At 34.7% G+C, this 26,771-nt stretch overlaps 1 protein-coding gene across 1 annotated transcript; it reads right to left on the bottom strand.

Moving 5' to 3' along the window:
• Positions 1 to 15,181: 15,181 nt before the first annotated feature.
• On the bottom strand, positions 15,182 to 25,320 carry LOC128206120 (proteasomal ubiquitin receptor ADRM1-B-like). Its single transcript, XM_052908384.1, has 10 exons — positions 25,090 to 25,320; positions 23,156 to 23,272; positions 21,575 to 21,704; positions 20,381 to 20,443; positions 19,676 to 19,754; positions 19,170 to 19,291; positions 18,731 to 18,826; positions 17,444 to 17,461; positions 16,641 to 16,904; positions 15,182 to 15,778 (listed from the first exon to the last, which is right to left on the bottom strand). The coding sequence occupies exons 1-10, from the start codon at positions 25,288 to 25,290 to the stop codon at positions 15,693 to 15,695; spliced, it is 1,176 nt and encodes a 391-aa protein (XP_052764344.1). The 5' UTR covers positions 25,291 to 25,320; the 3' UTR covers positions 15,182 to 15,692.
• Between the last annotated feature and the right edge of the window lie 1,451 nt (positions 25,321 to 26,771).

Here is a 26,771-nt window from a genome sequence, read left to right as displayed (position 1 = left end):
TAAAAAAGTTGTAAAAATGGTATATCTGTGATAGTGAAGCTTTAACTAAAATATATATTCAATCCAATGTTTTTTTAAGCAGTCTTGTGTCACTGTTTTTCTTGCACTTATGCATTTATTGGCTTGTATAAAGACAAAAAATAAAACAGTTGTCAAAACATTTAATCTGTTAAAGTGCAATGTTTATTTAAATATACTTGATGCTTGCCTCAATCATTGCCGCTGACCGATCATCAATTGACAGCACCAACATCCAACAATGCAGCGATATTTTTAAAGTCTCTTTCACATCATTCTGTATCCTAATATTTTAATTTATTTAAGATAGTTGCGTATCAAGATGTTGAATGCATATTTTACAGCCTTTTAGGCTTTAGAGTGTATTCAATGTCATTTTCAGACAGAAATATCTTGATCGAAGCTAGGAACAAGCTCACAACTGGCATTAGTGAGTCATGCCTGTCAAAACTAATTTTGGGGTACATGCATGTGTCTTTTAAAGTAGGACAGTAGACATCAACTTTACAATGTACATGAATACATTGCATTCATACTTTAGTTATTTATGTATTCATGTACATTGTAAAGTTATTGTAGATGTAGATCGTGTTGATGAGAACCAGCCGTTCAGTTAGCTCAGTTGGTTACAGCGCCATGATAGTGTTCCAGCAGTTGTTGTTGGTTCAAGCTCCACACTGGGGCACTTCTCCTCCCAGGTTTACTTAAATGGTGGCAGCGGTACATGGTAGGAGTGCCTCCGTCAGCTTTAAACTACAGTCGAAACTCGATGACTCGATATTCTAGGGACCAGCCAAAATACTTCGAGCCTCGAGAATATCGAGCCAAGCGGGATTGGCATGCTTACAGAATGTTATTTTTTTATTATTCGTTACAAAAAGTCTTGTTTACCTTGTTTGTTATTGGCTATGCTATCTCCGCAAAAGAAGAGTATTAATTGGACATAGTTACACGTCGTAAAGTTCGTAACATCACTTATTCGATACTTAGAAAATATTATTTGATTGTTTTTATTAATTATAAAAATTATGCGAAAACAACAAACAAGTAATTTTAAACAGTGGGTAACAAAAACATAGCTTATTAGTTATATCAGGATGCATTGAAATTTATACATGTATAACAATTAGGGAAAGAACTTAGATAAAGTGATGGCATGTTTATTCAAACTGTTAAGTCATTCAAATTTGATAATAATTATAATAAATTGAATTAATTTTCATCGATTAGCACCGTGTGCTAAATGAAGCCAATAAAACAAATCAAGGTGTGAGGTTCTTACCTGAACCCGCGAAAATGACATCGACCCAAGCAAACAAAATTGTGAAATTCTTACTTGGAACCGCGAAAATGACTTCGAGCGTGGAGAAATATCGACCCTCAATATATCGAGCCATCCGATCAAATTTTATATGAACAAAGAGTTAAACAAAATCGGTTCTTTTAATCTGGTTCAAGCCAACGAGGATATCGAGCCATGAGATATCGAGCCAACGAGTTTCAACTGTAATATATATATAAAGGGTTAATGGAGCGGAGTGGAGTGTATTGTGTGTCACTGTCAGTGTGTAAGAACCAGCCGCTCCGATGTGGAAATACTTGTACCATAAGTCATGGTTTTTAAGTTTATTGTTTAAAGTTCCATTTTCTAGTTGTTTTTACCTTAAAGGTGCACTCTCACAGATTGAACGTTAAAAAAGACAATTTTTTTGTCTTGGAATGAGGCAATTTTTGCGAAAATCCATGGAAACCAGTTATTTAAGACAGCTGACAAAAAATTAGATAGCAGATTTTTATATTTAAGTTTAAAAAGTAATGTTTTATGCATTTTTCTTAAACCATTAGTAACGGTTTAAGCCATAAAACATTAATTTTCAAACGGAAATATGGAAATCTACGATCTGATTTTTTGGCAGCAATCATATATCATTGGTTTGCAGATATTTATGCAAAAATTTGCTCTTTCCAAGACAAAAAATAAAAAAGTTGTAAAAATGGTATATCTGTGAGAGTGCAGCTTTAAATTTTATGATTTAATGACAACTGCCTTGAAATAGATACCTGATTTAAGCATTATGCCAATGCTTATAAATTTCTATTATATTTTACTGTGAAATAATGTAAATATATACATATAATTGATTGTGTTAGTTTAAATTTGCTTGATTTATCATTAACCTAATTATATATTATTTCATTTTTTTGTATTAACCCAATATTATGTCATATAATATATCTATGGGTATATAATACCAAGGTAAACACATGTATACAAATCACTTATTATTATGTATAGATAGTTTTTATTTCCATGTAACTCATTTACCTACATACATTTTGGAAAATGTGGTCCATTACAGATGAAACCCAGATGTATACATGGCCTGGATTTCCATATTATGCTGCCCAGAATAAAAGAGGATGCAGTCCAGATAAAAACATTGTATGGCTCAATAATCTTTACCAAACTTGGTAAAAAAAACTTTGTCATATTATGAGAAATCCCTGTTTTTTTTGTTAATTATGTTCATTCACAGTATATGCAATTCACCAAGCAACACAAGACTTAATGTCCACTTGACACATTTCTAGTATATTTGGCTTGTACATAAACATCACTTTTTCATAAGAGAATAAATCTCATGTAGGACATTTAGATTGCTCTAGAAATAATTGCCAAGATGTTTTGCATTTGAATCATGTTTAAAGCATACCCAACATTATTTGCATTTATTGTGTTCATGATTGTGTTGTATTCTTCCTTTTTAAGATGCATCAGATGAAGTCTTTGACTATCAAGAAAGGGATTTTGTAAGCTAGTACTGGACATGAAGACAGTCACTTGGAAATGATGATTGTGCAACAGCGGTTAAACATATGCAATACATCATATGGTAATTTCTTTTCACCTCAATGAATATTTAAGTGACCTACCCACAAATAAAGTGATTCTCTAATAGTTCCAATTTCCACTTTGATTTTGTAATCTGGTATTCTTCATTACTACTACCCGTAACTGGTATCTAAAAATAACATTATAATATTCATCAATAATATCATAAGACCATGTGAATATTCAGTAATATATATATGTAATCAATTTGTTTTTGTGTATGTGGTGTTTATATGTTGGAGTTTGTAGTTCATTGTCAGTGATTTTTTTATTGTGAAAAACTCCATTTTCCCCAAAATTAAAAAAAAATTACATTACATTCCGGGTTAAAATAGCAATGAATTTCTTGAAATATAAACAAAAACTTGACAAGTCTTACTCTTTCACAGCATAAGGTATGCATAAAAAAGTTGAAAAATGTATATTTGCCATTATATAAGCAATTTTGGCCTGATTTTGTATTTTTCCCAAAGTTGACTTTTTACCGAATTTGCGAGGTACATTGTACAGGCAGTAAAAAGAATTCATAAAAAAATCACTGATTGTTAAGTGTTTTTTATGAATGTTGTTCAAGTTTCCTCCTTGGGGTCAAAGTTGTCCCAACCAGAGTTCCCCTGTTACTGATAGACTTCTAGAACAAAAATTGATACACATTCAAATCAGGCAATGACTTCTGCAGTAATGTATGAATTCCTTAGAAACTGATGTCTAAACTAAAGGTATTTAGTTTCAAAGATTATCATGAAACAAGTTGTTACAACAATATAATAATCACCTTTTGGCAGGATGTTAAGCAAGGTTTTGCCTTGTTGAGGAAATCGTAGACCTCGTAGTACCCTTAAGGAACCCACTTGTCTAACTTAGTGACTACAATCCAAACTCACAATGTCTTCCTTAACAACCACTTTATAAGCAACCAAGGACATCCTTATCAAATACTTCATTTACAGCAGCCAATGACTTCCATAAAAAATGATGACTTCCTAAACAATCCTTGGCTTCTTTATCAACCAATGATTGCCTTAGCAACTACCTTCATCCATAGCAACAAATGAATCCCCATTCAACCAATGACTTCCTTAGCATCCAATTCCTTCCAACGCATCCATTAACTACCTTTATAGGCACCAATGCCTTATTTAGCAACCATTTTTTCCTGAGCAACAGCCAACATCCATAGCAACCAATTACTTCCTTAGTAATCATTTACTTCCATAGCAACATTCTGGTTCATTACCGTAACATCCATTGACCATGGGAACAACCAGCTTACCATAATTCTCATTTCTGTTAACAAAGAGCAGCCTTCTTTGAGGAGTCCTTATCAACCATCAAATAACACAGCAACCACTAACCTGCTAAGCAAATAGCAACACCTTTCATAACCAGTTGTTACCTGACTGACTTGTTCATGGTCATTTTAATCAGGTGACCAATTAAGGGCCATGCTGGCCCTTTTGTTTTGAATGTACATTTCCTTAGCTTATTCATTTAATTCAGCAAATGTATAAACATAGTGTACAATACTTTCAAGTTTTGTCATTATTATATATTATCAATGTTTTAATTTTCAAACAGGTGACCAGACAGGGAGGAAACTAGGGAAATGGTTATCCACCAACAGCCCAAGTGCTTGGTTGATAAGAGGAGCCACAGCATTAAACATTACTGCACAAAGTGGTGTGCTTTGCTAACACTTATGATTGTGATTTGATAAAAAAGCAATGAATGAACGCTCATTATTCATAACTATAACTAAAACATTGATGTCAAAAGTTGTCAATTTTCAACATATATAGTATTTGAGATCCTGATCTATAGTTGTGTGCAATGGATTATCAAAAAAACAAAAGAGTGGGCAACAAAATGAATAGCATAATGCACCAGTCAATTGTAACCACATCCCGCCCCCAGGTCCGGGGACTTTTGACTTTTGGTCCAGCCTACCCCAGGTTAAATTCCCTGAACTGATCCTGAACTAAAATCCCTGCCAAATTCCCCCCGCATCCAACATACCATAGGTAAGACAAAACCACCGCATTCACACCCAGTATACCCCCAGACAGGGGTGGTGGTGGTTACAATTGACATGTGCATTACCCACTACCCATTTACACCAGTAATTCATAATTCTATTTGATAGACATGCCTCTTGTCAAAGGTTTTGAAGGGTATGGACGTCAGAACTACCTGCCTATGGCCTTTCAAGATTTTATAACATTGTTAAACTAAAGAAATTATTATTAAGTTTATACTAGATCTTTGTTAAGAGTGACCCCTTTGATAATTCTGGAGAAAAACTATTAGGATTAGGTTCTGTATTTGTCCATAATTTGTCATATGACATGTAAGCAGGAGTTCATTCCTTCAAAGAATTGTGAATCTTATATAATTATGTATTTGACATTTTATGAATTTTATCACACTTGAACCTAGAGGCAGTTCAAATAAATACTGCTATGATTGAACCAATACTGAATAAGGGCAAGAATTCCAAACAAGACAGTATACATCTAGTATCATGTTTGTCTGATAATTTTGAAATCATAGTGATTAAATCTAAAAGGATGTTAAAGCTGCACTGTCACTGATTAAGAGTTTTCACATTTGCTTTGAAAAAAATAATTAAAATAGTCTGACTTTTGCATGAATGCCTTCAATCCAGTCATATAAGATAACTCTCAATGAAACAGAATTCAATTGTCTGAAAAACTGCCAAAATTTTCATTTCTTCTCAAGCATTACTAACCATTAAACATAGAGTTTTAAATGGTAATAGGAAAAACTGTGATTTTGTATGCAGTCTCATATAACTGTTATCAGACATGTGCACAAAAGTTTTTCATTCCAAGTTAAAAATAATAAAAATTCATTTATCTGTGAGAGTGCAGCATTAACAATGAAAACAATTATTAAAAATGGTATTTCCAACTGTGTATAATAATGCAACAACAATTTACTCTCTTCTAGCACATTGAATTACAAGTTCTGCCTTTTCAAAGAAAACGGGCATATGGGAAGTACCATCACTTCCAGCGATATTTTTGTTGTAGCTTTTTTTTATAAGAGACATTGGCAAAAACTGTTCATAGATTGTGTTTTAAGGTGTATGTTTTATAGACAGTACTCCAATTCTCTTTAATATATAATATGGTTGCTTCATTTAAGGCTTTTGTGTGTTTTAGGGCTGTTTCAGACCATTCCTGATATCGTATTTTCATATAAACCCTGCAATCATAATTGCATACCTCTTTGCAAAAGAATAATAAACATTCACGGAAATTAAACAGTAACGGAATTTTTCGAATTTTTCTCAACATAAGAAGAGACTTTTGTATTGTGGCCCAGCTAATGTTATTATATTGTTGACTAACATAAGCTTACAAGCAAATTAACAGGCAGAATAGATAAAGAAAAGATGAGCATGTAGTCTTGTTTTGCATACAGAAGTAAGGGGCTTAGCTAGCCCTTTATATGTGGATTCATAATTGCTAGGTGGGTCTCGGGGCATGCCCCCTCAGAATATTTTGAAAAACATGGTGCATTCTGGGCGTTCTGAGGTGCTTTATTTTGTACTGGAAAATAAAAATGACATTTAAAGGATCATGTAGTCAAGTACGCATACTGCAACTTTGGCTGATTTTTTTTATGTTTTTATCAGAATCCTGTGGATTCATCCGCATACTAGTGTTATATGCAGCTTCACGCCTGGTATCTCAGACAGACATTTTTAGGTTATATAGATGTTTGCAAGGCAAGGCTTGGCAAACCAAAGCGCCTGTCTCATTATATTGGTTTCAAAGTGCTTTTGCATGTTGTTTGCAATTGTGCATTTTGCGCGACTGGTAAATATCTGCAATATAAAAACTTAAAATTCATTGATGCCTAGGTGACCAAATTTCAAAAAATTTCATTTCATTTGTCAAACATTGTGCTCCAAAAGCACATTTCACAAAAGCATGTAGTTTCTTTACTTAAGGTCTATTATACTGTAATATAAAATATATTTGAAAACAGTAATTCTGGTAATTTTATTGCAAAATTTGACAAAGTAATTGGCAAAATGCAGAAATTTTCATTTTTTTCCTAACATATTTACCTAAAAATCATATTTTACAAAATACATAGTTTGTATATTTCAAGTATCTAATAATGTTATATAATATCTGTTTTAAAAAGTTATTTTGGTAATTTTATTGCAAAATTTGGCAGAGTTGATGCTAAGTCCAGAAATTCTCATTTTCATTTAACTTTTAAAACATTTTGCCCAAAAATTATATTTTGTACAATGTGATTGTATTATACTTATAGTATATTAAATGTGGTGTCTGATATAACACAAAACCAACAAAAAAAATCTAAGCATTTTTCTCCCATTTTTCATTTTCACTGGACAAAGAATAAATAGAGGTGATGAGGTGTTGAAACTCTGCTTCAACACCTCTCTATTCAAATAGAGAATAGTGCACGTCACCACCATGTATATAGACTATAACAGGGGTTCATATCTACAGATAGAGAATAGTCCACGCTACCACAATGTATATAGACTATAACAGAGGAGTTGAAGTAAAGTTTCAAAATCTACATTGCATAGAGAACAGAGGTGTTGAAGCACTGCTTCAACACCTCTGAGAATGAATAGAGTATAGCGCACGCTACCACAATGTATATAGACTATAACGGAGGAGTTGAAGTAAATCTTCATAATCTCTGGCTGTATACATTGCATAGAGAACAGGGGTGTTGAAGCACTGCTTCAACACCTCTGAGAATGAATATAGTGCATGCTACCACAATGTATATAGACTATAACAGAGGAGTTGAAGTAAATCTTCATAATCTCTGGCTGTATACATTGTATAGAGAACAGGGGTGTTGAAGCACTGCTTCAACACCTCTTGACAATGAATAGAGTATAGTGCACGCTTCCACAATGTATATAGACTATAACAGAGGAGTTGAAGTAAATCTTCAAAATCTCTGGCTGTATACATTGTATAGAGAACAGGGGTGTTGAAGCACTGCTTCAACACCTCTTGACAATGAATAGAGTATAGTGCACGCTTCCACAATGTATATAGACTATAACAGAGGAGTTGAAGTAAATCTTCAAAATCTCTGGCTGTATACATTGTATAGAGGACAGGGGTGTTGAAGCACTGCTTCAACACCTCTGAGAATGAATAGAATATATACCGTGCACAGTATATACTGGTATAGAATATAACACCAGTGTATGTACTGTCACGGTGTATCGAGCATATTCATATAGTGTATAGAGTCTATGCACTGTGTTGATATAAGATATCAATCTCAACTTGGTCTAAGCATTCTAGATTTAATATTTTTTTCTAGATTCAAATAATTCACTGTTTTTACCACAATTGATACAATTGTTTTAGTATACCAAAAAGAATGAATAAAGGTCAAAAACAATGGTTCTTATGGAGGATAACGAGTTCAATTTGAAAGAAATGTGCATTAAACACATAATTTCTACCTTCTCAGACGATAGTAGATCACAGTACAAATTTTAGCATTTACCAATCATTTTTATATTTTTGCGTTTTCAGCTATTAAATACACGGTTACAATCTTGTTATCAGTAATTAATGCTTTTCATAAATGTATTATTTAGTTAGCAGTTTAAGGTTTATCAGTTAAAATTTATGTTTGTAATACAAACCAGCGGAATTCCAACGCATCCCCTGGTCCCCCGCCGGGGGTCCATTTCCCCTGCAATTGATTTTTATTTTATTTTATTTTTTATAATTTGTAAAACAGCTTAAGGTTGACAGTGGAAAGCATCCATAATATTGTGAGTTTGAAATTCTGTGAAGGATCATGAAGACTAAGTCTTTAACCCTTAGGCTGCTGATGGCGATTCTAAAGGCTTTGCAAACAGCTTGGAACCAGACCAGACACCGAGTAACTCGGCGCCTGGTCAGGTTCCAAGCTGTTTGCCACTCAGTCAATATATCCCTAAAGTTTTAAGTAAATTGAAAGAAATTTAGAATAAACCAGACGACATTTTTGAGCAGACGACAATTTACCCATCATGCAAAGGTTTAAAGTAGTGCACGTTTCAGACGTATGTGCATTTGCTAAATAGGTTTTTAGATCAATACAGCATCATCTTAAAACAGAACGCCAATATGCGAACGTTCATAATATGTTCGTACATGAGCAATGTCGGTTACTATGTCAAGGTTATCATCGTGTGCATGTTTCAGCCGCACGTGCGCATTTGCTAAATAGGTTTTTCAAACCATTGAAGAAATTCAACCATAATATTAAAAAAAGGTCTTCTTAAATTGCTTCCCCTAATGTATTCCATTTATCCGCAATACTTATGATAAATTGATGTGTCATATAACAAATAGTAGGAAGTTTTATTGTAAATAAATGCATCGGTTAGATATAAAATGACGTGTTTTTTTATACTTTCATATGCAGATCTTGCCTTTGCTATGCTCGATGTTTGTATCTATGTTATATCCAGTTCTTATTACAATTTTGAATTTTCCTTTTACTTCTTTAAAAGTATATATTACTTGATATTTAGTAGTTTTTGCATTCTATAAATAGTCGCTATTTGACATTATTTCAAATGATACAAATAATAAAATTATGTATATAATTATCTCCGACTTTCTTAAGCAGGTGCAGCTGCATACTGCAATACGTACTGCGGTATTTACTTTGATAAGAAATATTGAAAACTCTTACACAATACATATAAACTAATTATATATGACAATATGAATACTACAAATTACTTTATTTCTATCTTTGCTAATCACATTTACTTATGCAGCTAAGTAGTTATTGTTAAAATAAGATTAGCAACAAAATACGACATTCGGAACTTCTCGGCCATTTTTATCGAAAACAACCTTGGATGTATGCCGGTACATCAGTTGAAGTAGTTCGTAAATTGATTAGTTATATCATTAATTAAATGTGTTTTAGAGTTGTATTTATTGATCTAAGTTTAAATTGTTTGCCAGTGAAGTGTATTATTTCAGACATAATTAAGATTCCCAAGAGTTAAGTGATAAAGTTTAACTGCTAAATAAATTTACTACGCGATCTACTTGCTGCGGACTTAAACGTACCGCTTTTTGAGTATGTAAACATTCCAAATACATCTGACAGAGGTTGTTTTCGATAAAAATGGCCGAGGTTTTCCGAATGCAAAATACGATTGTGTAAAAGAATAGGCGATAATTGTTATGTCGTACATCATTGGTTTAATGTAGTCACGCTAATCCAATAAGAGCGCAATATTTATGAACACGATGACTTCATAACTCCTTGTGCGTTATACAATATGAAGGTCAAGATATATCTATACAATAGAAATATGAATGTAAATATAACGTTCTTGCACCCTTGAACATGTTCACATTGCTACAATTCAAGCCCAAATAGCCTCAGTAGGGTTATTGTAAATTATGTCTAAGCAAAGTTTACTCTGAATCTGACAACAAACCAAAATGGGTTCGTATAAACCTCTAACATACAGTATTTAGTTCTTAATATGGTTAGAGATAAACATATTGTCATCAAGCAATTTCCGTGTTTCATTTCCGCCTTTTGAGGGTTTTCATCAAACATATTAAAGCTGCACTCGCACAGATTTATCGTTTTTACAACTATTTTTATTGTTTGTCTTGGAATGTGCAATTTTTTTGTGTAAATATCTGCAAACCAGTGATATAAGTCTGCTGACAAAATATAAGATAGCAGATGTTCATATTTCCGTTCGAAAACCAATGTCTAATGGCTTAAGGCGTTACTAACGGTTTAAGAAAAATGCAGGAAACATCATTTTTTGAACTTAAATAGAAACATATGTGACTAATCTTTTTGTCAGCAGTCTTATATGACTGGTTTCCATGCATTTTCGCCTCAATTGGCTCGTTCCAAGATAAAAACAATAAAAACAGTTGTTAAAACGTTCAATCTGTGAGAGTGCAGCTTTAAAGAGAATAATGACGTGAAGTGGATTTTCCTAACAGACGACATGGCCTTAAATGCTGTCTGTTTATTCCTGTGACTTCCAAATAAAAATGTTTCTCAAAGATTTAGGTCAAGTTCAACCAGGACAACATTGATTTTTTTTTCGTATAGCTGTCTTTGTCCAAGCTGTTTTTGCTCTAGCTAGTAGGTAAAAAATATGTACAAATCTCAATGTTTTAGCTTATTAAATTAAAAGATTTCTATGAAAAGTGACCTGTATGGTGGTAGGTGATGGTGTCCCCTATCATACCTTTTAGGTGGTTCACCACCAAGCTTCGCTAGTGAGTACCAGACCCAGGCGGAGAACGTATTTAGTGTCGTTTTGAGTGAGTTTTGGCATACTTTGAAAATGCTTGAAATGAGTTAACGTGTTTTCTTAGTATGGTGACCTTTGTGGGGTAATAGGCGTTCGTGTACCCTACCGATGTAGTCAAATACAAATTTCATACTCTCGCTTGGAGATCAATGCAGCCAAGTACATGTGTCACATTCACGCTTAGAGGTAAATGATGCCAAGTTCATGTGTCACACTCACGCTTAGAGGTAAATGATGCCAAGTACATGTGTCACACTCACGCTTAAAGGTAAATAATGCCAAGTACATGTGTCACACTCACGCTTAGAGATAAATGATGCAAAGTGAGGTAAATGATGCCAAGTATATGTGTCACACTCGCACTTAGAGGTAAATGATGTCAAGTACATGTGTCACACTCACGCTTAGAGGTAAATGATGCCAAGTACATGTGTCACATTCACGCTTAGAGGTAAATGATGCCAAGTACATGTGTCACACTCACGCTTAGAGGTAAATGATGCCAAGTACATGTGTCACACTCACGCTTAGAGGTAAATGATGCCAAGTACATGTGTCACACTCACGCTTAGAGGTAAATGATGCAAAGTGAGGTAAATGATGCCAAGTACATGTGTCACACTCACGCTTAGAGGTAAATGATGCCAAATACAAATAGCATATTCGTACTGAAATATCAATGTAGCCCAATTAAGATGTCATACCCGCGCTTAAAAATCAATGTAGCCCAATACAAGTGTCAAACTCACGCTAGGAGATTAATGTAGCCCAATACAAGTGTCAAACTCACGCTTAGAGATTAATATAGCCCAATACAAGTGTCAAACTCACGCTTAGAGATTAATGTAGCCCAATACAAGTGTCAAACTCACGCTTAGAGATTAATATAGCCCAATATAAGTGTCAAACTCACGCTTAGAGATTAATGTAGCCCAATACAAGGGTCAAACTCACGCTTAGAGATTAATGTAGCCCAATACAAGGGTCAAACTCACGCTTAGAGATTAATATAGCCCAATACAAGGGTCAAACTCACGCCAAGAGATTAATATAGCCCAATATAAGTGTCAAACTCACGCTTAGAAATTAATGTAGCCCAATACAAGGGTCAAACTCACGCTTAGAGATTAATGTAGCCCAATACAAGTGTCAAACTCACGCTTAGAAATTAATGTAGCCCAATACAAGTGTCAAACTCACGCTTAGAGATTAATGTAGCCCAATATAAGTGTCAAACTCACGCTTAGAAATTAATGTAGCCCAATATAAGTGTCAAACTCACGCTTAGAGATTAATGTAGCCCAATACAAGTGTCAAACTCACGCTTAGAAATTAATGTAGCCCAATACAAGTGTCAAACTCACGCTTAGAGATTAATGTAGCCCAATATAAGTGTCAAACTCACGCTTAGAAATTAATGTAGCCCAATACAAGTGTCAAACTCACGCTTAGAAATTAATGTAGCCCAATACAAGTGTCAAACTCACGCTTAGAAATTAATGTAGCCCAATACAAGTGTCAAACTCACGCTTAGAAATTAATGTAGCCCAATACAAGTGTCAAACTCACGCTTAGAAATTAATGTAGCCCAATACAAGTGTCAAACTCACGCTAGGAGATTAATGTAGCCCAATACAAGTGTCAAACTCACGCTTAGAAATTAATGTAGCCCAATACAAGTGTCAAACTCACGCTTAGAAATTAATGTAGCCCAATACAAGTGTCAAACTCACGCTTAGAAATTAATGTAGCCCAATACAAGTGTCAAACTCACGCTTAGAAATTAATGTAGCCCAATACAAGTGTCAAACTCACGCTTAGAGATTAATGTAGCCCAATACAAGTGTCAAACTCACGCTTAGAGATTAATGTAGCCCAATACAAGTGTCAAACTCACGCTTAGAAATTAATGTAGCCCAATACAAGTGTCAAACTCACGCTAGGAGATTAATGTAGCCCAATACAAGTGTCAAACTCACGCTTAGAAATTAATGTAGCCCAATACAAGTGTCAAACTCACGCTTAGAGATTAATATAGCCCAATATAAGTGTCAAACTCACGCTTAGAGATTAATGTAGCCCAATTTATATGTCATACTCACTCTAAGAATTCAATGCATTAAAAAAATGTCATCATCCCGCTTTGAGATCGATGTAGCCCAATACAAGTAGCATACTATCGGTAACATATCAATGTAGCCCTAAAATACGCTTAACGAGGTGCCAAGTATACCATGTATTACCTCGTTTACTGATGGTTACCATATGACCAATTGATTTCTTGAAGGTAAAGAATTGACTTACAAAATGGTAACGAAATAACCAAGATTCAGCGGTTACGAAATGGAAAGGTTACGAAATGACCAGATCCCAAAAAATGTCATAATCTCGATTAGAGATAAATGTACCCAAATCAAAATGCCATAGTCTCGCTTTAAGATTAATGATGCCAATACAAATGTCATTCTGTCGAGACGAGTTCGATGTAGCCTAATACAAATGTCTTTCTGTCGAGACGAGTTCGATGTAGCCTAATACAAATGCCATACTCTCGCTGAGAGATCGATGTAGCCCAATACAAATGTCATACATTTGCTTCGAGATCGATGTAGCCCAATACAAATGTCATACATTTGCTTAGAGATCGATGTAGCCTAATACAAATGTCATACATTCGCTTAGAGATCGATGTAGCCCAATAAAATGTCAAACATTCGCTTAGAGGTTGATGTAGCCCAATACAAATGTCATACGTTCGCTTAGAGATTGATGTAGCCCAATACAAATGTCATACTCTCGCTTAGAGATCGATGTAGCCCAATACAAATGTCATACTCCCGCTTAGAGATCGATGTAGCCCAATACAAATGTCATACTCTCGCTTAGAGATCGATGTAGCCCAATACAAATGTCATACTCTCGCTTAGAGATCGATGTAGCCCAATACAAATGTCATACTCTCGCTAAGAGATCGATGTAGCCCAATACAAATGTCAAACTCTCGCTTAGAGATCGATGTAGCCCAATACAAATGTCATACTCTCGCTTAGAGATCGATGTAGCCCAATACAAATGTCATACTCTCGCTTAGAGATCGATGTAGCCCAATACAAATGTCATACTCTCGCTTAGAGATCGATGTAGCCCAATACAAATGTCATACTCTCGCTTAGAGATCGATGTAGCCCAATACAAATTCCATACGTTCGCTTAGAGATCGATGTAGCCCAATACAAATTCCATACGTTCGCTTAGAGATCGATGTAGCCCAATACAAATGTCATACTCTCGCTTAGAGATCGATGTAGCCCAATACAAATGTCATACTCTCGCTTAGAGATCGATGTAGCCCAATACAAATGCCCTACTCCCACTAAGAGATCAATGTACCCCAATACAAATGCCCTACTCCCACTAAGAGATCAATCTACCCCAATACAAATGCCCTAATCCCACTAATAGATCAATGTACCCCAATACAAATGCCCTAATCCCACTAAGAGATCAATGTACCCAAATACAAATGCCCTACTCCCACTAAGAGATCAATGTACCCCAATACAAATGCCCTACGCCCACTTAGAGATCAATGTACCCCAATACAAATGCCCTACGCCATGTTGATTCGAAATTTTCCACTATTCATGTACTTTCAAACTTAGCTTATCCCTGTAGTTTAGAGAAGACGTTTGTCACTCTTGTTATCATCATGTTTTCTGCTCAAAAGACAAGGACACACTTGCAGTGTTATGTTGTTTAGTAATAGCCAAAGCATGTGACAACTTTCCCAATGAATGGGATTTTTCTTTTCAAATCATCAAAACAAATGTTCTCCGTTTATCTGCAAAAGCCCAATCGGGGGCATTTGTCAAGTTTCTGCGATGGTTTGTTTGTACTTCGACAAAGACATATAAAGCGACAGCATCAAATGTATTTGGTTTTATTGACAAACTTTACACACTGAGTCAAAGTTATAATCCAATTTTTTAATACGTAATCAAATTGCCATCTCAATATTACAAAATGCAAAGCTGATCTACACTCTTTTGTTAAATTACAACATCAAAAAGACTACTTAGCTCACAGGAATTCTCTGATAAGAAGCTGTCATAATTTTATAACTTTATAGAAGAAGAATTAAGGTTTATTAACAATAAATGCAGTTGCTATAAGCTATCAAATCGCTCAAAGGAATTTTGTTGAAATTACATCATAGACTATTGTAATGTGTGAAAACGACGAAATTTTTTAATATGTCATGGTAAATCCAGTCGGAGTCCATGCAACAAAACATAGCTGTTTCTTTGTAATAAGTAAATCTCTGTAATAACTTGTATTGTTTTTGCTAAGAAAAACAGTTGTTTATTTGTAAATCTCTGGTATATCTTATGTTTATCTGAGGATGGAAATGGTAAATTCCAAAGTTTGAACAGCAATCTAATCCTGGTCCATTGCCTCTGGTTCATCTTTCTTCTCCTTCGACTTCTGGTTGGCCTGCATCGCCTTGACAAATGCCTCCAAGTCTGAAATGATACAAAATTCTCAAGCCATGAATCAAGTTAAGGTCTAGAAAAAATACTGAATAAGCTATTGCTCTCTAATTATTTTAATAAAGGTGTCTAAATTTTAAACCATGTGAGATTGACTGAAACAAACTATTCACAATGTTGATCACAAGAGTGGCAAACTGTCACAAGATATGCCCATCGAAAGTATGCTTCCCTGTCATTTGCATAACACTTTGCTGTCATATGAATAACAAAGTGTGTAATTTAAGCGATTCAAGGGCCATAACTCTCCAGTGACTAAGGAAACATTGCAGGTTATTAAACCTGGCCGAGGTATAATAAGTATACACATGTTGTCTGCCTTTGGTAATGATTTAAAAACAATTGCACGATTTACAACACTGACAACATAAAATATGACGTGTTATTAAAGCAATTCAAGAGCTGTAACATTTAACCCTTTGCATGCTGGGTAAATTGTCGTCTGCTCAAAAATGTCGTCTGGTTTATTCTTAATTTCTTTCAATTTACTTAAAACTTTGGGGATATATTGACTGAGTGGCAAACAGCTTGGAATCTGACCAGGCGCCGAGTTACTCGGCGTCTGGTCTGGTTCCAAGCTGTTTGCAAAGCCTTTAAAATCGCCATCAGCAGCTTATGGGTTAAGTGAATGCCACGACTTGGCTTGTTATGGAAACTTGGTCAAGATATTTTGCCCATACACATGTTTGGTGATGAATGGATATAAGCTTCTTGGGGTACTTTGAGGACAGCTTAATGGACAATCTATCAATAAATTAATCTATAATACAGGCGCATATTTATATGACAGGCGTAAATCTACTACAGAACAGAGACATCAAAATCATTTATTTACCTCCTTGCGCAGCGGCATTTGCCACATCTTCGCCGAGTCCAAATTGGGTCATCAGGGGGCCCAGCTGTCCCGACTGCAAGGCTGAGCTGAATGAGGACAGTGCCTGTTTGAACTGGGGTGAGGCGATGGTGGAACGCAGCTCTGCCTCAGATTTGGGCAGGACTTCGCCCTCAGGGAGGTACTTGATTAGGCGTTGTTGGACATCCGCATTGGCCAGGATGGGAACCATTGACTCCGGTTCCAGGGCTTGGGACAGGTCTATGGCTAAAAGTTAGGGAAATTTTTAAAAATGTGGTTTCATATCACAACATTGGTTTAAAAGCCATAAATATCACATTTTACAACAACATTCCTAAATATCAGATCTAGGGACAATTAAAATATTACAAAATAATCTAAAATGTCACTTTTGTGATATGTGAAATCATAATATGAACAAATCACCTGTATCTTACTTTCACTTTGTTTCTCAAATTTCACATTAGCATACTTAACAGTACAATCAAAAGATATATATTTATCTACAGTCAAACCCCGTTGGCTCGAACTTGAGGAAAATTCCTCATTGGTTCAAACTCGATGTAAACGACCGATTTCAATGCTCACTGAAGGTAATCATTTCGGCTTGACTTAAATTTTCCGAGGCTCGAGGTCTTTTCATGGGTCCAAGCCAACAGGTTCCACAGTAATTTTCAATACTTGCTAATTTTCTTTCCAAACAAAAACTACTTTTTATTTAAGCGATTTTCTACATTTTCATTATCAGTGCAATAATAAAACATATATTAAATTGGTCCACTTACCACCTTTCTCTGCAGGAACTGTAACAGAAAGAAAACAGTATAATAACAAAAGGCAGAAACCAACTGAAACATCTCAAACAATCCCATAGCAGCATTAACCTGGTCTCATTATCTTACTTTTGTTCATTTGTCAAGATAATAAATACCAAATACAGCCAAGAAGGTAAATAAAGTATTACTATCCATTCCAAAAAACAACAACCAATTTCTAATGAAAGTACGAAAGAAACTAAAAACTTTGCTTTCAAAAATGTTGTTAAAAGCTTGTTTAAAAGAATCAAAAATTGCTCAATCTTATTAAAGGGTATCAAAATAGCTTAAGGCTAGATCAAGGGAATGAAAATAGCCCTTGACTAAATTAAAAAAATCAAAAAAGCTCAAGCTTGTTCAAAAGAACAAAAATAGCTTAAAGCTTGTTTAAAAGAATTAAAATAGATCAAGCATGTTCAAAAGAATCCGAGCTCAAGGCTTGTTCAAAAGAATCAGAGCTCAAGTCTTGTTCAAAAGAATCCGAGCTCAAGGCTTGTTCAAAAGAATCCGAGCTCAAGGCTTGTTCAAAAGAATCAGAGCTCAAGGCTTGTTCAAAAGAATCAAAATAGCTCAAGCTTGTTCAAAAGAATCAGAGTTCAAGCTTGTTTAAAAGAATCAAAATAGCTCAAGCTTGTTCAAAAGAATCAGAGCTCAAGGCTTGTTCAAAAGAAACAAAATTGCTCAAGGCTTGTTCAAAAGAATCAAAATAGCTCAAGGCTTGTTCAAAAGAAACAAAATAGCTCAAGGCTTGTTTAAAAGTATCAAAATAGCTCAAGGCTTGTTCAAAAGGATCAAAATAGCTTAAGGCTTGTTCAAAAGAAACAAAATAGCTCAAGGCTTGTTCAAAAGGATCAAAATAGCTTAAGGCTTGTTCAAAAGAAACAAAATAGCTCAAGGCTTGTTCAAAAGGATCAAAATAGCTCAAGGCTTGTTCAAAAGGATCAAAATAGCTTAAGGCTTGTTCAAAAGAAACAAAATAGCTCAAGGCTTGTTCAAAAGGATCAAAATAGCTCAAGGCTTGTTCAAAAGAAACAAAATAGCTCAAGGCTTGTTCAAAAGAATCAAAATAGCTCAAGGCTTGTTCAAAAGAAACAAAATAGCTCAAGGCTTGTTCAAAAGGATCAAAATAGCTCAAGGCTTGTTCAAAAGGATCAAAATAGCTCAAGGCTTGTTCAAACGAATCAAAATAGCTTAAGCTGGGCTAAAAAGAATCAAAGAAAAACATTCAATACAAATCAGAGTAAAACTACTACGCACCAGTCATGTTGGAGAGTATATTCTGAAGGTCACTCAGCTGAATTGCTGGCTTGCTGCTGCCACTGCTTGCCTGAGCTGGGGCGCTACTGGTACCACCTGTTGGGGAACAAAATTTTAAGATTAGGATTAGCCACTGCAGAAGGTCTTTTTCTAGGCATTTTGTGGTATAACTATTTCTGCAATGCATACAGTGAGGGAAATGGCATTGCTCTTTGGCACTTTGATCATCAGCAGGGCATTTCAGAGACACATTCAATGCATCGCAGCAACCCAATGAGTAATTTAAGAGACCCTTTTAATTGCATTTCTATAACACATTTTGGGCTTTTGCGAGCCACAAGACCACAACATTATTTTTGTCTGGGCTTTATAAGGCTGTATTTTTATCTGAAAGTCTTATTTTAGTGATTTTTTCAATGGTGTATACAAAATGTCTTACCAGTAGGAGCAGCTGTTGTGGTAGTCTGTGAGGGTAGAGCAGCTGCTGTCACTGGGCGTTGCTGGGTGGGGGTCTCTGATGACCCGCCTCTTGTCCCTGGGGACGATTGCACCCTCAGAGGTCTATCAAAAGAATGGGTTAAGAGCAATCAAATACCTGCAGGGCTCTTTTTCAGCTCTAGGAAAATGGGGCTAGGGCTCCATCAAAAAAAAAATCCCCAAAAAGGGAATTCCATTTAAAACAAACAGTTATTATTCTAATATATATCTGTAAATGAATTGTTGTGTCATTTAGTCAGTCACATTCAATCTGTAATACCTGGATTCTAGAGACAGTATATTGCAGGCAAAAACATGCATTAACAATAGACTTGGTCATGACTGACGGTAAACATCAAAGACTGGATTGATCTTACAAGAGTTCAACATTTTTTGATTCTTAGCAAATGTACTGGAATGCCATTGCAAAGAATTATCAAGACCAAAATAGGTTGCAGATGTACTTACGGTTCAGAGGCCGTTGACTGGGCACTACCAGGACGCCCCATAAGGGCAGACAATCCTCCACCAGGCCCACCCATACCTCCTGTAATACATAACAAAGGTCTTCATTGAACATAGGTATTAGTAATAAGTGAATAATGGCCATAATGTAGTACCGGAGAGCATTCATCAAGAATCCTTAGAATTTTCAACCTAGGAACAAATCACTTAAGAGCTGCACTCTCACGGATTGAAATTTAGGCAATTTTGTTTTACTTTATGTCTTACGAGCTCATTTTTGCGAAACCAGTGATATAAGACTGCTGACAAAAAATCAAATGATAGGTTTTTATATTTATGTTAAAAAATTAAACAGTCTTTTGTCAGCAGTCTTATATCACCGGTTTTCAGATATTTTTGCAAAAACTGGCTCATTCCAAGACAAAAAAATTGTCAAAACGGTAAATCTCTGGGAGTGCAGCTTTAAAAGGTTTATGACAAATGGGCCCCAGATGGTTTCATAATAATAATTATAGCGTAATATTGTTTTGAAGATAAAAAAAATCAAAACCATTAAAATTATGATAATAAAATGACTGGTCTCATTATGTAACTTTCTAAGTGTCAGAGGAAAATAAGTCTACTAAATCACTTAAACCAAAGAAAAATATTAAGTGCTACAACTTTCTGCTATAATTTTACTTAAAACAAAGTAACAGTAAGTCTTACCAAGGAGTTGCATGAGCTGCTGCTGGCTCATCCCTCCCAGGATGCTCTGGATGTCAGAGTCACCTGAAAAACGAACAGATGAGGATAACAAATTCATACAAGAATTACCAATATTTGATAAATGTAAGTTAAGGTGTATTTTTCAGTCATGACAATATAAGTATGAGACACTCTTGAAATATTTTATTTAAATACAGTATTATATGAAACAAAGCAATGATTGTAATTGTACTGGTAGAGATCTGTGTATGTGTGAGCAGCAATTGTATTATATTGTATTGTACTGAATAATGTTGGTTAATATTCAGGGCTTTTTCTGCCCAATTTGGGAAAAAGACCCTAGACATTTTGGGAAATTTTGCGTCGTGAAAATGCCGAAATTGGGAAATTTTACAGTTAAAAGAAATAGCTGTCTAGTTTCCAGCGAATTAGGAAATGTTTTTTTATTAGTTTATTTCTCTTTAAAAGACCCAAAATGGCTGAAATATCAATCCTTGGGTGTAAATATTTATTGCAATAAATCGATCATGACAGATAATATTTCATACAGATATCTGAATGTGATGAAAATCAATGATTTCCGATTTCAATTATCAAAAAAACTTTACATCACATAATTGATATGATGCTGAAAATGATCCAGTACATGTAAAAAGACTGTAAAAAAAAAAAAAAAAAAAAATTTATTTTTTTTTTTAATTTTGATTGGGATTTTTTTCTGAAGATTGGGAAAAATATCTTGTATTTTGCTTTGGGAATGGGTCCGATAGTCGGACCCGTGGGTACTATAGAAAAAGCCCTGATATTGTATAATAAAAAAAAAAAAAAAAATGGAAATGATATACATCCTCATTTCTAAAGTAACACATTATTATTTAAGTGGTGAGCAGCAATTTAACAAACATGGAAATTATGTATTCAGACACAAGGAGTTAAAACCAAAAGAAAATCTAAAGGTTATAATATTCTTATCTAAATCCATAAGCCACTGCTTGCTAAGGTTTGCAAACTCAGAAGGCTGGATCCATGGGTTGAGAGGATGATTATAATCTACCAATATCCATGATGCTATCTTACTTAAGCCAAGATCGGCAAGTTCAAAGGGCAGCCCATCCCCGCCACCCCCTCCGCTGGATAATTGCTTTCAAATAATCATTAACAATTTATCTTAGCATAGCCAAACTTAAGACATACCCAGGTTGGCAAGTTCAGATGGCAGTCCACTACCACCACCACCACCTCTGCTAGATCCAGGAGTGGGTGGGTTGTTCAGATAGTCATTCACTTTCTTTGAGTATTCCTCATCTTTGTCAGACTTGGGCTCCTGTAATTAAAGTTTACACATACAACATCATGTTTTATTGAACTTTAATTTATTACCATATATTGTGATATTTCTTGATCCTGTGATATGAATATAGTTATGTCTGAATTTAGAATAGGTTTGATATGATTCATTACTTTGAATTAATGATTTGAAATTGTACATGTATCAGTATGTGTTTGATTCCTTCATACGCTAATCAACCTAGTGAGGCTAGGGTGTATCACAAGGGTGCTTAATAATGAGTCTGGTAGCACCCTTCTACCCTCTTGGAGAATAGCGTAAGCACCATTATGCCTTTATATAATTTAATAAATTAAAAACAAGAATATTATTTAATAAGCCTTTAGGCTTATACTATGATTATAAATAATATGAAATACATACAAATGTTACATATTTGGAAGTTGAAACCTAAAATTACTTTAATAAAAACAATTTATAACATTTTCTGTCAAATAAATAACATTCAGGTTCTTCATAACCTTATACACATTTCATGAGCCCTTTTCTAACTTTATCAGATCTTCCATACACAAAGCAGCACATCTTTCCCATTTTTTTCTTTTCTTAGAGCAAATTTGCTGTTCATACCTACAGAAATCAAATTTTGCTGTTCATAAGTACAGAAATACTGAGCTTAAAACTAGAAATGTGTCCATAGGACACGGATGCCCACACTTCGATTTTTTGTCACAGAAAATAAGCCATAATGATTATTCAGGATAATCTGAGGGCCCTAACTCCTAAATGATTAAGGCGATTTCCATGGCTATCGAACTTGATCAAGATATTATGGTCACAAACATGTGTTAAAAGTTTGGTGAGGATTGGACAAACAGTTTTCAAGAATTAGATCGGAAACAATCTTCGGGACGTATTTTTCAAGTCTTTTTTTGCAAATAAAGGGCCGTAACCCCTAAATGACAAAAGCGATTTCCATGGCTATCGAACTTGATCAAGATATTATGGTCACAATCATGTATGTAAAGTTTGGTGAGGATTGGACACATACTTTTCAAGAATTAGATTGGAAACATATATTTTTGAAGTATTTTTGGCAAAAAAGGGCCGTAACTCCTAAATGACTAGAGCGATTTACATGACTATCGAACTTGATCAAGATATTATGGTCACAAACATGTGTTTAAAGTTTGGTGAGGATTGGACAAACGGTTTTCAAGAATTAGATCGGAAACAATCTTCGGGAATTTTTGGCAAAAAAGGGCCGTAACTCCTAAATGACTAAAGCGATTTCCATGACTATCGAACTTGATCAAGATATTATGGTCACAAACATGTGTTTAAAGTTTGGTGAGGATTGGACAAACGGTTTTCAAGAATTAGATCGGAAACAATCTTCGGGACGTACGTACGTACGGACAGACGTACGTACGGACAAGGGCAACCCTATATGCCGCCACTTTGTGGGGGCATAAAAAGTAAATTACCTGCATCCAGAAGAAGAATTTCCTAGTGGAGGATTTAAACTTGAGAACAAACACCCTTCCAGTCGTACACTGTTTCACATGCTTGAACTCGATGTCATCAGGGAAGATGATCAGATCCTGCAAATCAAACACAGTCTTAAACCTATCTGTAATTGCAATGGTTCCCTTATATATATATATCTCAATGCATGATACCAGAAATAAACTATTAGCTGCCTGGGATGGAGACTGCCAGGGACGGAGTATAGAAAAACACCACTCCTTTAACAGAAACTATCTGTTGATTAAATTTAAATGAATAAACAAATTATTGTCATGTTTTGTTTTTCATTAAAATGTATCAACAGATTGTTTCTGTTTTAAGTGTGTGCTGGTTTTTTTTTTGTTATTTAACTTTGTAAACATATAAAAACACTGTCCTAGTTTTTCATCTTTGCAATGATTAAATATGCTTTAAATATACAACTTTATATTAAATACAGCAATAAGTAAAACATAAATCAAATCGAAAATAATCGAATCAACATGTTTGATATCAGAATCAAATCGAAATTGAGCTTAAAGTGAATCGTTGCAGCTCTAGTTTCAGAACACTGGGTGTCGAATAAGCTCAGCACTAGCAGATTTAGAGGGGGTGCAACTGCCCCATCTTAAATTGTCAAGAAGTAATTGTACTTTTTATATCAATATGGGAGAAAATATAGTACTAAAAATACCCTCATTATGCAACATTTCCAACTACAAATCCAGGGTTCGAATTTAGACTCGCATACTCGCAAAATGCGAGCAACATTTGGAAATTGTGAGTGACTTTTATTCAAGCTCGCAAAATTCTGCGAGTGGCTTTTTCTAGACCACAAAATGTTAAAAGGAAAGTAGAATAAACATGAACTTAATTCTGCTATGTAGTCGAGTGTAAACAGCCTATAAGTGGCATGTTTACACTACCGATATAAAGAAGACAGTACGGAGTCACGCTCTAGTAGGTTTTCAAAAATAGAACAAATACGGAAAAGGCCGAGTTTTATCTCGAATCTTTCTGGGATGCTCCGAGGCGTGCATAATAGTAAATACGAATGACGTAATCACCTTACCTAGCTCAATCATTGGCTAAATTTAGCGCTTTTGCGCACTATATGTAAACCCCATCATCCTGTCAAAATGAATAGACTTCGTTGATCGATATATTTCATGGTCCAAAGTATCCACGCTACATTTACTGTTGCTTTTTTATTTTAGATTTATTATTTCATTGTTTTTAATACTTATAGACTTAATGAAATCTGTAGCATGCTTGTCGAATGGGTATTAAATTACCCGATGGCGAGGGTAAATATACAAAGTGAACAATGTCAAATTATTGGACAGCTTTATCAAAAAGCTGCCAGCATCAGACGAGTCTTTCCATACCCCCCAAATAGAATAAGCCATCAACAAGTTCTAGTAGTCGAGTCACTCAAGATTGATACTTTTTAATATTCATAATATGTCTTAGGTGTTAATTTCTACTTTAATTAGACAATATTATAAGGGAATAAAGCAAATAATAAAATTGCAAGTTGATTCATTTTGCGAGTTGCCTCAAAATGCACTCACAAAATTTTGCGAGTGCTCCTCAAAGTTAAATTCGAACCCTGAAATCATTATTTTTTCTTAAGGGAGTAATCCCACATCACCATGCATGGTTTATGCCATACACTTTCAGTTCTGAGGGAGGGGCGCATGTCAAATTAAAAAGGTTGCACCACTAAAGTAACGCCCCCGCCCCCCTCTAATTTCAATTCATGGGTCCGCCCCTGCTCAGTTCGTAGAGTGTCATGTTAATGTTTCATTAGTTTTAAGTTCGAGACCAACAACGGGTGCACTTTCCACAAAGGCTTTATTTTTTTTTTATAATCAATAACATTCATGATGACATTTGCAAAATTGCTTACATCTTCCACACTTCCGGTTGTACGGTCCTTCCAACAGAAGTGCATCAGCGAGTCGTCCGACTGGTGAACGTACACCATTCCCTTCCTCTTGTCAGGATGAACCATTTTACCCTTCATGTGCATCTTGCCAGCTCGAAATTCTACCAAATGTTTGCTCTGAGAGCGACCGGTTGAGCCACCAAATAATGCACCTGACGCCATTTTAATTGTTTCGGCAATTGAACCGAAAGAAATTGTACCGACAAATTATTTGGGTGGTGCTAAAGCCCGGTAGCCGGTGTCGCCCGGTGTCCGGAATCACTTTCCGATACCGGATTTTGTTGATAACTGGCAAGGTGATAAAAAAATTCTGTACTGTACTGTAAAATGTCAGTTGTAGAAGAGACGATTGAATTATCTATCTGTCGGCAAAATATTTAAAAAACAAACAAATGCCAATTACGTTTACTATTTTCTTGAAACCTAACAATATCATAATATAAAAACAATATACACCGTTCAATACGTTCAATTACTGTACGAAAAACCGAATTACCGGAAACACTTCAGTTTTAATAAGTATATGTATGGGACCAAATTAATCCTACTCCAATATATATATATATATATATATATATATATATATATATATATATATATATATATATATATATATATATATATATATATGTGTGTGTATAGTATTGTGTATAATGTGTGAGGGGGCGGATGAGGGTTTTTTTTTACAATAGTGTGTGTGAGGGGAAATAATATGGGGGATGGGATGGGGAAGCGGGAGTTAGTGGCCAAAAAAGAGTCTTAAAGGCAAAGTTTAGATCTGCTATAAATGACCCCCCCCCCCCATACAATGTATGTTTAGTGCACAACTTCTATTGCTGACTGCTGTCTATCAAATATAAGATCTGAGTGTCCTGCTGTGCAGTTTTTTAAGTTTATTACAGAAATGAACAAATGATCACGTCTTATATTTTTTTGGTTTGCCTTTTTTTAAATAATAATGAAATTATTATTACAATGCTTTAAAATAATGTTATATGTTATATATAATAGCCCATGAATAGAATTATACATAATGCTTCTCAATTTGGATATTACATTTAAAGTGAATTGAACTATATCAGTTAAATGTATACATAAATATCTTTATATTATATACAAATATTATATAAAATGTTTATTTTTCATATTATTATATACATTTATTTAATTATGCATATTGAATATATAAGAATGATATATATATATATATATATATATATATATATATATATTAGTGAGGCAATGAGATTATCTACTCTAAGAGTTCAAAATGTGTTTGAAAGACTGCTTTTCATTGGCTAAAGGCAATCGGCAGTGTTTGCCGACTCTAAGCGAATCTATGAATAGAAAACGGAAAAAAATAGTAAACGTCTCTGATTGGCTGCGAAAAAAATGCGGACTATTATTATTATTATTATTATTATTATTATTATGCCAATAAAATGTATATTCGACATAGTTTGATATATACAGCAATCAAATGAGGATGTTCTTTCCACTCATGAAGTCTACGCGTTCATGTTAACCAGCGTTTATTTATCTATTTGGTATGTAATGATGCGTTCCACTAGAAACAAGCTATACATTCAGGTAAAAATATCAGGCTATGTTGCAATAAATCTGTTCAGCGACCGTGATGAGCG

This window comes from Mya arenaria, chromosome 10, assembly GCF_026914265.1.
Source record: "Mya arenaria isolate MELC-2E11 chromosome 10, ASM2691426v1".
Lineage (NCBI taxonomy): Eukaryota > Metazoa > Mollusca > Bivalvia > Myida > Myidae > Mya > Mya arenaria.
Note: the sequence above shows the minus strand (reverse complement) of the source record. Positions and strands in the feature narration are given on the sequence as shown.

Bases quoted from the DNA above. Each gene is read 5' to 3' on its own strand.
- LOC128206120 (XM_052908384.1), bottom strand. From the start codon at position 25,290: ATGGCGTCAGGTGCATTATTTGGTGGCTCAACCGGTCGCTCTCAGAGC. The intron at 20,444-21,574 runs GTATGTCTTAAG...TTCGTTTTTCAG, and splicing joins ATCTGAACTTGCCAACCTGG to GTGACTCTGACATCCAGAGC. The intron at 19,755-20,380 runs GTAAGACTTACT...TATGTATTACAG, and splicing joins GCAGCTCATGCAACTCCTTG to GAGGTATGGGTGGGCCTGGT.